General features: G+C 38.7%; 1 protein-coding gene across 1 annotated transcript in view; it reads right to left on the reverse strand.

Annotated features, from left to right (window-relative positions):
- LOC139717260 (protein LZIC-like) overlaps positions 1 to 12,135 on the reverse strand; it is a 28,604-nt gene that overhangs the window by 10,625 nt on the left and 5,844 nt on the right. Inside the window, exons 2-3 of the mRNA XM_071628756.1 lie at positions 6,054 to 6,239; positions 3,395 to 3,530 (exon numbers count right to left, since the gene is read on the reverse strand). Coding sequence (XP_071484857.1) covers positions 3,395 to 3,530; positions 6,054 to 6,154 — 237 coding nt within the window. The 5' untranslated portion in view covers positions 6,155 to 6,239. The remainder of the gene's footprint in view (positions 1 to 3,394; positions 3,531 to 6,053; positions 6,240 to 12,135) is intronic.

Raw genomic sequence — 12,135 nt, forward strand, 5'->3', positions numbered from 1 at the left:
TCCAACTCGCTGCAATTATTCAAACAGTTGTCACTTTTCTATTGATGTACAAAAGAATTCCATAGGTGCATCTGTGCCTTTGGTGACGGGGTTTGATGACGCCATCTTGCTGAGCAATCTGAAGAATAATTTTGAATGTTAACTAATGTTGGCTATACTGTAAAACGAGGAATTTTCGCGTGCATTTTAATTTCGCGAATTTCGCGAGCGCTGAGACTCGCGAAATTAAAATGCACGCGAAAGTTCTTGTCTACACTATATGCATTGAATGCCAGTGGCAGTTCGCGAAAATTTCATGCCGCAAAAAAGGCCGTCGGCTCCCATTCACGAAAAATTCATGCCGCGAATATATCATGTTTTACAGTATTTTGCTTGTTTATCTATTAAATGAAACGCAATCTCATTTAATGATAAAGCTCATTAAACAAAGGTCAATCCCTTCAAGAAATATGTGCAAAAGTGTAAACCAGAGCTGTATCATGTGAAAGTGTTTAAAACTGTACCCTCCTGGAGAGCCGGTTTTATCACATTTCCACTTATTCCTCCAAATTAAACTGATATGGAATAATCTTCGAGTACAATTCTATATTAATAGATATATCAGATTAGTGGCCGGGCACGGCCGGTCGAGTAATTTTCATTTTCATTTCATCATTTTTTACACAATTTCTATTCGCCCATCCTCATGTCTTTACCATTATATACCACCTATCTTTTATAAGTAGGGATGGCGAAAAGTAATTACCATCACAAAGACATATTTTCGTTAGAAAGTGGCTGATGATTATGCAATGAGAAATGAGTCAATTGTCTTCCTATCTGCGTGGCAGATCCAGTTTGCCACATGCTTCAAATGCTTTCGAGTGGCGGCATTGAACATGACTTCAAAGGAAATATGATAGTTGTGACTCCATTCTCTTGAACCTCCTTGGTGGAACAACCACCATTTGTCCAAACTACACAATTTTCCCTGCCCCCATTGATAACTCCTGCCAAATTTGGTTCAAACCCAGTCATCTGCTGTCAAGAAGATGGAACGGTAGATTATGAAAATTAGCTGACTTGTGATATTTGGACCCCACCCCAGGGGCTCCCTGAAGGATACAATGACCACTCTGCAAACTATGATCCCCTCCCCCACTGATTTTACCTACCAAGTTTGGTAAATATCCAGCCAAATGTTTCAAAGAAGAAAATGATAATAATAATAAAAAATATATATAAACATATGGAAAATAAGCTATTACACAAAGTTTGATCGCGTATCCTATTCTAGGGTCCCCTATGAGCACTAGTATCATTTGTGCAAATTATGAACCCCTTCCTTCATTTATGACTCCACCAAGTTTGGTCAATGTGGCTAATTTTATCAAAATGACCCGTAGCATTGAAGATATACTGTACCTTATTCATACCACTGATGCATCATACTGGCTGTAACTTCCTCACAGGTATTGTCTAATTTTCATGAAACTGGCACAATCATTCCATATGAATTTAGTTTATTTAACTAAAGTCAAGTTGCCATGAAGTGGTCTTTCTTTACAGAACACCAAAGGCAGTGTCAAAAAAAAATATAAGGGTTCAGATATCTCTGTATATTAAACTTGAACATAATCTGTCAAGAAATGTGGCCATTAAAGAGTACAAGAAGCAGATTATCAAAAATCAACCCTGAAAGAACAAGCGAGGGCACCGCCATCAAAAATTACAGGTCGCCTTTTTCCAGAGACTCCAACTCTCCCGCTTTCGACGGGAGATCTCCCGCTGAAAGCCCATTTTGGCAAAATCTCCTGTTCTCCCGCTTAAGATTCAATTTCTCCTACTCTGGCTCTGTGTCTCCCGCTTGAAATGATTTCTTACTTAGTGTCATCGTAAGTTCAAAAATAAGCCTTAGATAAGACGAGAGAGCATCTAGAACCCTAGAGCTTCCAGGAACCTTAACCCGTTGAGGACGGTTTGATTTTGCTACAACACGCATTTCCCATAGACGCCTGCCCGAGTATACTCGGGACACGTCCTCAACGGGTTAAACGGGCCTTCGACCCCAGCTGCAAGGAACTTCGCGCTCGTGATGTGCGCAAAAGCGCACATCAAGTTGGAGTCTCCCATTTGCTAGGGGTTTCAGGCAGGAGAATCTCCAGATCAGAAGGTGCTTGGGGTTGGAGTCTCTGCTTTTTTTCAACAATAGGGAGCTCTAGATTTTCTACCTGGACGCTAGACAACTGCATTGGTCGCTCTCCTCTCTTCCTGCGTCATGTTGCATACAATATAGTAGCTTTAGATTACGTGAGGATGCAACCTATAAAAAGTGGAATGGCGCCCCCATATGATCAGTGCATCAAATAGCTCAATAGCTCTCTGCGTCATGAGTTAACCCTAAAAAGACTGGGGGGGGGGGGGCCTAAAAGGCCCCCCCTCGACATTTCGCGTGATTACTCTGCAACACCCAATGCTCTCACCGCGATGCTCTATGACTTTTTTTCTTTCGAGTTTCCCGCACATTTTGACACCAAATTTGTGACGCCCGGGGGTACGGTTCTGAAGTTACATAACTTTTTGTACATGCTCGCGAGACCAAAAATGGCTCAAAAATGTGATTTTGTGTACAAAGTCAATACAAATTGAGGTTTTTCACATGGTTTATACAAATATGCTTATTTTTACTCTCAATGGCTAAAATTAATTTGTTTTAGTAGAATTATGCTTCAAGAAGGGTCTGCCACAAATTTTGCTGAAAAAAACAACAAAAACAAAAGGTCAAAAAACAAAGAAATACATAAGAAATTCATAAAACAATAAAATAAATAAGAAATTAATTTTGATACCGAATTTTTTTTCAAGTACATTTGCTAAGAATGGCACAAAGAATATTTAGACAAAAATGAGCACTTTTGGAGCTTTATTTACTGATTTAGATCAAAAAATCTGATTTCTCGCATAAATTAGCTTAATTAATCAAAATAAAATAAGAGAAGACTATTTTGGAAAATTTTAATATACGATCTTGTAGATTACATCGCACACTACCATTGTGCAAATTTCCGCGGCGATCGCGCGATCCACGGCCGAGATCTTCAGGGGGGGCCCTTTAGGCCCCCCCCCCCAGTCTTTCGAGCTACCAAAATAGCCCAGTCTTTTTAGGGTTAAGCGCACACAAAAATAGCCTAGATTGCACAGTGAATTGAACTCACACGACACAAGATATAAATAGATCTAGATCGATTTTGATAGCGATTTTGCACATGCGCAGAACAATTGTTTTTTTCCTCTGAACATTGGCGTCACAGAAATCTAAAGCTTCCTAATAATTGCTTATTATACAAAGCTTTATAGAGCTTTTAGTAAGCCCATCACATGCCCTTCTTGTTCTTTTTTAAAGTTGAGTGCTTACCAGTTGCATTCCATTGAGTTCATCCACGAGGCTCATGTTCCCCTTCATGAGTTTTTCCAGTGTCTTTTTGAAGTCTTCCAGCTGTTCAATCGTATCTTGTTTTGTCTCCTCATACTCATCATCATCTAGATCCTCTCTGTGATGAGAATGATGAAAAAGATATACAGTTGAACCTCTCGTATCCGGACAAGTCGGGACCGGGTCTCATCCGGATAAGGGATTTGGCCGGATACGGGAGACTCAATGCTTTATACATGTACATATACATACACATGTACTGATGTAGCCCATTGTAGTACCACATGTAGTGATGTCTATACTGCAACCTTTTCATTGTTACATTTGGGGATGTTTGGGGATGTTAAAATGTCTGAGGGAAAGCAATATGGAAGGAAATTTGATGTAATGCATGGTTCGACACTAACTTTTTTGTTTGGTGGCCCGATGGGGCCACCAAAATCCTAAATTTCAAATTTTTGGTGGCCCGAGAGAAAAATTTGGTGTCCTGAAAAAACAACAATAAAAAACATTAAAAGTCCTTTTTTTAATGAGTCAAATATTTAAAATTTATGATAGTAAGAATTAGAAGTAGGACATATCTACTCATAAATAAACTTCAACAAACTTGCAACACTCACTCTCAGGCATTCATTCAGTCCTTTTCATCCATCCTTTGAACAAATTTAACTGCTAATTTCCGGCGCAAACAGTTAAGAATTCATTGACATACCTTTCAAAAAAGAAATTTGGTGGCCCGACTTTCATTTTTGGTGGCCCCGGGCCACCGGGCCACCGTTAGTGTCGAGCCCTGTGTAATGTATGTTAATCATGTTGGAAGTAATATGTAATTCATGTGTGTTTGTGTAGGAGTTCTCAAGGAGTTGGGAATCCCCCTTTCCTCCCGTAATTATATTTAAAAAAAAAAAAAATCACGGCGAGATTGCGTCTGTATAATAGAGAGATCCGGATAAAGGGAGGCCGGATAATAGAGGTTCAACTGTACATGTATGTCTATGTTACATGTCCAGCAGAGGAAGTGCTAAAGTGTTACTATGGAAAGCCCTTTAACCCGCTGAAGACTGCCTGATTTCTTGTGTAACACCCATTTCCCATTTAATACCCAAGACAGAAAATTTTCGGGTCTGGTCTTAAAATGGGTTAACTTATATCAGGCATAACAATAGTTACAACTGTAGGCACAATAAGCCTCCCAGTCAGGGGCCTAACTGACACAGGAATTAACAAAAAAAAAAACAGCATCCAAATTGAGCAGGTCTATAACTACAGTGTAGAGGGTCTACATGTATAGGTCTGACAGGTTAAGTTTCAGTGTGTTTGATTGTGTTTTCCCACCCTGATACAACACAGCCTTCATTAGTTTATGTCTGCTGCATATCAATTGTTGCTCTCTTGATTACCTATATTACACCACTCAAGTCTGCTGGTTCATTATGACAAATGTATTACATTTCCTCTGTCAGTAATTTTATAGAAGTGAGCTTATTTGTGCAGGAAAAAAAATTCAAAAATCATACCCATAAAAGAGCAGGTTTACTGAAAAGTGACCTTTTTGTTGTAGTCGTTCCCCCCTCCCCCCAATTTTACAAGACCGAGTTCATTGACCCATTGAGGACGGACTGATTTTGCTACAACACGTCTAATGTCCCATAGATGTCTGCCTGTGTGCACTTGGTATGGTAGCCCTACTACATATCGACCACCTTCTTTTAAACCGACCGCGTATAATTCGCGCACTGAACACTTAGTACGCACTTCTCTGCGCGCAAAGCACATAAAAATGGATTGGCTTTGAATGTAGATGAGGATGGTGTGGGAAAATGCGATAATTCACGGTTCATTAATGGTTTTAATCAAGGACCAAATTTCGAATGAATATTTTCACCGCATCGTAATGACAGCACAATGTAATGTCTATGGAAGTTTCTAAAAGGCTTCTAAAAAGCTTCGTACAACACGCTGTTCAATACAACTCGGTTTGCGTGCATTGTCAATGCAAAAACAGCGGTCGATCCTAATAACGCGATTTACCGCGGGGAGCTGAAACGAGGCCACGCAAGTTCGTCGGCGATATTTTTGCACTGAAACTTCGAATCGAAAAGGGAACAACGGCATTTGATAGAGCTGGATTTTATCAATCACGTAGGTCAAGTTTTTTACGTGAATTTCAGTGTTAAATATTCTTATCAAGCAAATAAACATTAGGCGGTCGATGAGTAGTAGGTCCAACCCTACTAGTCTTCAGCAGGTTAATGCAATACCGGTATACATGTACTCCGATCCTTTGGCCTACATACTGACACATATCACTCATCCCACATCAAGACTCCATTGCTTCTTTCATGTTTCCAAACAGCAGCCATACTCAGGTGTTTATTATTATACATTGTTGCACTTTAAAAAGAAATAAAATATATATTAAAGTTCCCTGTAAAAAACAAACAATTTTTTTTTTCCAATGAGAATCCACAGTTAATGATAATGACACTTGTTTCAATACCTGACTGTGTCTTTGGAGTCGCCAACTACTCATATACTACAACATGTATATGAAAGGGTTCAAAACAGCTTAGGAAACTCTGTCACCAGCATGAACAGATAAATTTGCTGCAGGGTTGGCAAAGTATTCTTTCGACCTCACCTGGCCTCCTCCAGATCAGCTAGCTGAGCCACAAGTCTCTCTAGCTGCTCCTCAAGATTCTGCTTCAGCGCCTCGGTCTCACTGCGCCCTCTGGAGGCCATCTTTGTCCAGTCAACTTTGAGAAGAATCCGTCTAGATGCTTGCAGATGATGACTGCCTGCTTGAAGGTCTTGTTGGATCTAGTGTCTACACATTAAAAAATGGGTTGGGTACAAATCAGTCAAAAAGCAGCTACATTGTATGTTTCAGTGTTTGTATTAATTGTCATATACCTTCAAAATATTTATCTTCAATGAAAGTTTTTAAAACAACACTTCGGTTCTGCAAATAAAATGAAAGTTACAATTGTTTCAATTGCAGGAAGGAATTCAGCACAGTATGGGAGGAAATATCAAAACAGCCTTCTACATCACATGAACTCATAAGGATTGGCAAAGCTGTAATCACTCACTCCATCCATGCAAAAATGGATGATAAAATCCCACTGTTACGGATAGGTTACAAATGCACTGATAATGTCGATGACAGATAATGCGCCCAGCAACACTGTACATGTAATGTCTTGGAGGAAGCATCCATGCATCTTTACAGTTATCTACAGTGAATGACATGTCCTCATTAGTAGCACCCAAGGGGTCTACATGTATACCATTGGTGTCTCAGTCACAGCATCAGATGATTATTGTACAGCTGTAATTACAGCTCTTTTTTGCTGCCCATTAGATGCGGTACCAGCTAAATTGTTGAAATTTAGGTAGCCCCAGCTTTCATACAATTTGTCAGATTTTTCTCAGCGTTGTTATTAACAAATTGTGTCATTGTAAAATCTTGCACTTTTACTTTGTACATTCCAAATTCTGTTTTAATTACTACATAGTGTATCTATCCTTTGGAAGACATTCCACAGTCACCGCCTCGCGCTCAATTGGTCCCCATGGAAGACCAGCTAGTGCGACTGATCATATGGGCTATCCAGCCATCTTCTCAAGTGGAAAAATGAAACAAATAAACAAATAAACCTTTATAATTTGAACCCAATCTCAGTTTTCATAGCTCAAAACCATGTATTTCCATCACAAACACTGTATAAAAGTCAGCTTTTCTTTCTACACCATCACCCTTGCCAACACACTGCACTGACCATTCCAGATTTAACCCATTGAGGACGGACTGATTTTGCTACAATATGCATTATCCCACAGACACCTGCCCAAGCATACTCGCAACTCGTCCTCAACGGGTTAATAGAGTATCAAAGGGGAAATGCTGCACTTGAATTATTTAATTTTTCAAGTATTCAAGGTTCAAGGTATACTGCAACTTATCAAGTACAGCGTACATGTACATTGTAGTCTGTGATAGTATGCACGACATAATACCCAATCAGGACGTCTGCGTACACTGTACGTCATCATACCCTACGCAGCTTCTTGGTCTGTCGGAGTCAGTGGTATTGAACACCTTGTCGTAATTGATAGCAGTACACTGTACACTCATCTACAAACATTGTACTACAAAGTTCTAGTACCGTCAATAGCATCACATAGATCAATGACTAGTTACGTGCATGACATGTAATGAGACATCAAATACATATTGTATTAAATGGTCAAATGCATGCCTCAAAGAGTAGAACTGCTCACAATTACATGTACAGGTGTACATATCTTAATGAAACAATGAATGATACTTTACAAATAATCCTCTGATAGTTTTACATTAATTCTACAAATAGATCACTATAAAGACAGCAATGGTTTAATGAAGTGTCCAATGTCAAATGTCTACAATACCAGGTACTTGTCTTCTAAAACCATTTTACCTTGAATGCAAGACCAGCTGACACTGTGTGTTTCCTGTTTGAGATTGAAGCAAGATAATGCTGTGAGTGGTGCATTCTAAATGTGTAGGGCTAACATCCTTTGTTTGCCTGTGAGCTTAACCTGTGAGTCAATAAAATTGTTTTCTCATTGACTCATCTTTGACAAGCCCAGAACTGTTCCATTATTCTCTAATACTAAATACACATTTCTTTGTAAATATATGCATGTGTACTTGTTCATGGTGATGTTTCCCTGATTAAAGGTACAGTGTACTGTTTACTACTGAGAGCTGTGATTTAGTAAATGTTCAAGTTCTAACATTTGATGCATAATATGTCATTATGCCAATGTGTAGGTCAGTTGTATCACAAAACACCCTATAATCAATACATTTTGCAATATAGCCTGAAATATAGGGTTTATCACTATTTCCCTATTATAAACCATAACTGTAGACTGTTTATTCTGGAAACAATTTTATTATTCATTATTTATTTATTTTCTTATTCATTTATTTATCATTTATTGTTCACATTTTGTATTATACTAAAAACACTGATTTTATACTGATCAACATTTCTTACATCATATGGTTGTTTCTATCCCTAACTCACATTTTAGAACTATTTTGATGCACTAAACACCGGAGTTACTGTTTCATCTGCAAATGGTATAAAATAATGTTTAGATAATTATCAAAACCATTTATAAACATTTCCTCGTGAAAGGTTTAATAAAAAAAAAACACTTTTGCACACAATTATTATGTCACTGATCCGACCAGGAGCATGCACTAGCCACGAACCTACTTGAAATATTATGATTCTGTGGTTCCTGCAAGAGTATCATCCGGCCATATGGACTGTCATAAATATTTCCTAGCATTGTTAAAATAACACATGTCACCCATATCTCTTTTTGCATAATGTGTGTGGCAATGCTAAAAAAAAAAAAAAAAAAAAAAAAAAAAAAATTGTGCATGTGAGGCCACTTGAAGAGTGAACTCAATCAAAGTGTCACAAATGTTGTAATACACACATACTGTACTATCAAATAGTTGAACTATAAAAAAAAAAAGAAAAAAACAACAACAACAACAACTTTTTGCTGTTATTACACGACATGTTACTGATTTAATGTTGATTGCAGCTCTTTTTAACTACCGGTAACTCTCAACATTTTTACAATGGTCGAACTACAATCCCAAGTTCTTCCATTGTATCCTGCTTTTTGTGACAGTTTCATTCAAAACATTCCCTCCCTTAAAAGCAAAAACAAAAGGAAGACAATTTTAAAAGTCTGTTTCAAATGTTTTCCCTTTTTCTTTGTCAGCCTGAACACGGGTGGGGGTAATATTTTGAAAACAGAAAATACCTTTGTGAATCGTGCATTAGCAGGGTAATTGCCTGTTTTCCCATGATCACTTATGAATGCATGAATTGCTCAGCTACAATGGGCGTTGAACCCAAGCCATCTGACTGAAAGGTAACTTGGCACATCATGCGCTTCCGACTGAGGAACATCAGTGCCCTAATCCTGTAATACAATCACATTTCACAGATTGACTTCACAGCTGAAAACTATCCGAGAGGAAGCAAGCTGTATAACTGACAGGAAGCTATTCAATCCTTAACCTGTTTAAGACTAGTCCCCAGTATATTAGGGCAGGTACTGTACCTTGAAGAATGCATGTTACAGTGATATCAGCTTTACCCTCATTGGGAGTAAAACTCCCTCTCCTCTCACCAACTGCTTTTAAAACGACACTTGCAACTTACTAATTCTTCGATAATTAATTTTCATTTCTGCACAGTAAAAACAGACACCATCAGTAAAACACTGGTGTAGAGGTTACAGAGCCAATCATGAATATACACCATCTATAGGTACATGTAAGTACATTGATGTAGATGATAAGTCACAATACCAGAGCTACATGTACCAAGTCTCACCCATTGTGAGTGAGACTCAAGCATTTAGGGTCTGTCTCACGATCTCACGCATGACACCCATTTTTCTCACGCATTGGGAGCATAGCTTTAGGATTAAAGTGAGAGTTGCAATTGAAGGCATATTTCCCTTTTGTCTTTCAAAATAAGTAAAAAAATAGTCACTTTAAGCATGCAATAGCTTGCATCACCAAGAGCTAAAAATTGAAAAAGCTCCCTACCGTGGGAGGGCGGACACCCCCCTCCTCTCGCTCAGTCGCTTCGCTCCGTTGCTCATGCACATGCGTGCGCGCAGAGATGTCGAGTCATGAAAATCTCACTCATAAAAATTTTTTGAACTTGGCATCTATGCAATACTAATAGGCAGGCTTCAGATTATACATAAATTGACATAGTGTTATGCAACTGCAAGGGGAAGAAACGTGGAGGACATACAGTTTGATTATTACTGTTAAACTTGCCAGCAATATTAGACCTATTGAGTAGTGACTTATTAAACACAACTTCATGTAAGTGTATACAACCCCCATCTAGAAATTCTTTAGCTCTATATATCATGATCATCTATTATCATAATCAGCGTAATCTACAGAAAGAAAGAACTCCATACGTACCCCCACAAACCTATGTACACGTAGGACTCCGGGGTCCGGATTACCCTTAGATGACCTCGAGCTCACCATTATCCTAACTTTAACCCTATCCCAACCCTAACCTCTAACCCTAATCTTAATGCAGCCACCTAAAATTTAATCACACATGTAATACTAAATAGACTACAAACAGTGCTCTATCACTTTTTTTTTTCAGTTTCAGCACAGGGTACATATTACGGGAATCTTGCCTACAGAAATTAGCTAGTGTAGCACTTTACTACAACTATTATTACCGGTATATACAAAAGTAGTACTTGTAATCTAAAAAGACAGAAAAATCTGTCTGTCCGGAGTTTTTTATTATAATCTTTTTTTTTTTTTAACATTTACCTTTCTCCTACATAGACAGACGGAAGCATGTCATACATGTCACTGTAGGGGGACTCTTAACCACTGTCCCTATGGAGAATTGGGTGAGGTACCTCACCATTCTCAACAGTGTCTATATAAATTCAGTCCTAGATCAGCAAATTTGAACTTACATGTATAGCAGTAAAATCAACAACTCCTAAATTATGCAAGTAACAATGCGCTCACCAGATGTTTGAAATGGAAATATCCAAGATTTGGGTGAAATTTTAAAGGAAAAACAAACAACTACCAGCCCATCAGTACCATTGCAACAGCTCGTCACTATATTCATGAATCCATGATTAGCCAATCACATGTGATGTACATTTGCAGGTGCAATGGGAATGGTCCCTTTGGCCAAAAAGAGCATGGCTTAAATGTACGTGTACGTACAACTCTTTATGTGTCACGGTGGAAACCTCCTGTGTGCCACATTATTCCTTGAAACCAACAATGTCATAGTTGGAGAATACATTCTGCTTGTCAAATCTATGTTACTTCTATCTGTAGACTTTTGTTGAGCTGGACTTATAGTGAGTAAAGTTGTAGAGAAAATGCCAAGTTTTGTTTTGATGTAACATGTATGACAAATCTATCATTGTTTTTCTTTCAAATAACTTGTATAGCTAAATTACTGTAAAGGCATGACTACTGACACACCAAACAGTGACAGAAACTTAGAATTTACACCTACACTGTACATGGAAATCCAGTAGGGAGCACTGCTTGTTAGTCAATCACGACATAAAACGCAAGCTATATGTGAGAGGAACGAAAGCACGAGAAACACTTCCATTGTACTGTGGCATTTGGTGATTTATTGATCGGTTTGGGCGGGCTTGTGTATTTGAGCTGAATATGCGAAGTTAGCATACCGTCGACTGAGTCGGGCGTGCAAACGTGGCACACAAAGGGTTAAATGGTGACTTTGCATACAGCTAGCGAATGGCGATGTTGCAATATCACCGATATGGATACAAATTTCTGCGATCTAACCTAGTAACTGTGAGTATTTCGATTGCACAATGTGGGAAACTTACATGTACCCCCAAATATTGCAGCATGATATGTCATGTCACATCAAACTTGTTTGAATGTAAGAAAGCTGTCAATTGGGGTTATGGTAACGTCTGGTCAGCGTGCAATGCCAGTGGGCAGAGCAGCCCTACAGGAGCTAGGAGGACAGCCTTTGGTCTGTACATTGTAGGAGGGGATTCTGTGAAACCAGATGTACAGTATCTCTCCATGGAAGTGGAACATACAATGCCAGAAGACAAAATACATGTGACCGATCTTTCACCAC

The sequence above is a fragment of the Diadema antillarum genome, unplaced genomic scaffold (genome assembly GCF_040938485.1).
Source record: "Diadema antillarum isolate AM-2024a unplaced genomic scaffold, OU_Dant_1.0 scf00000073, whole genome shotgun sequence".
NCBI lineage: Eukaryota > Metazoa > Echinodermata > Echinoidea > Diadematoida > Diadematidae > Diadema > Diadema antillarum.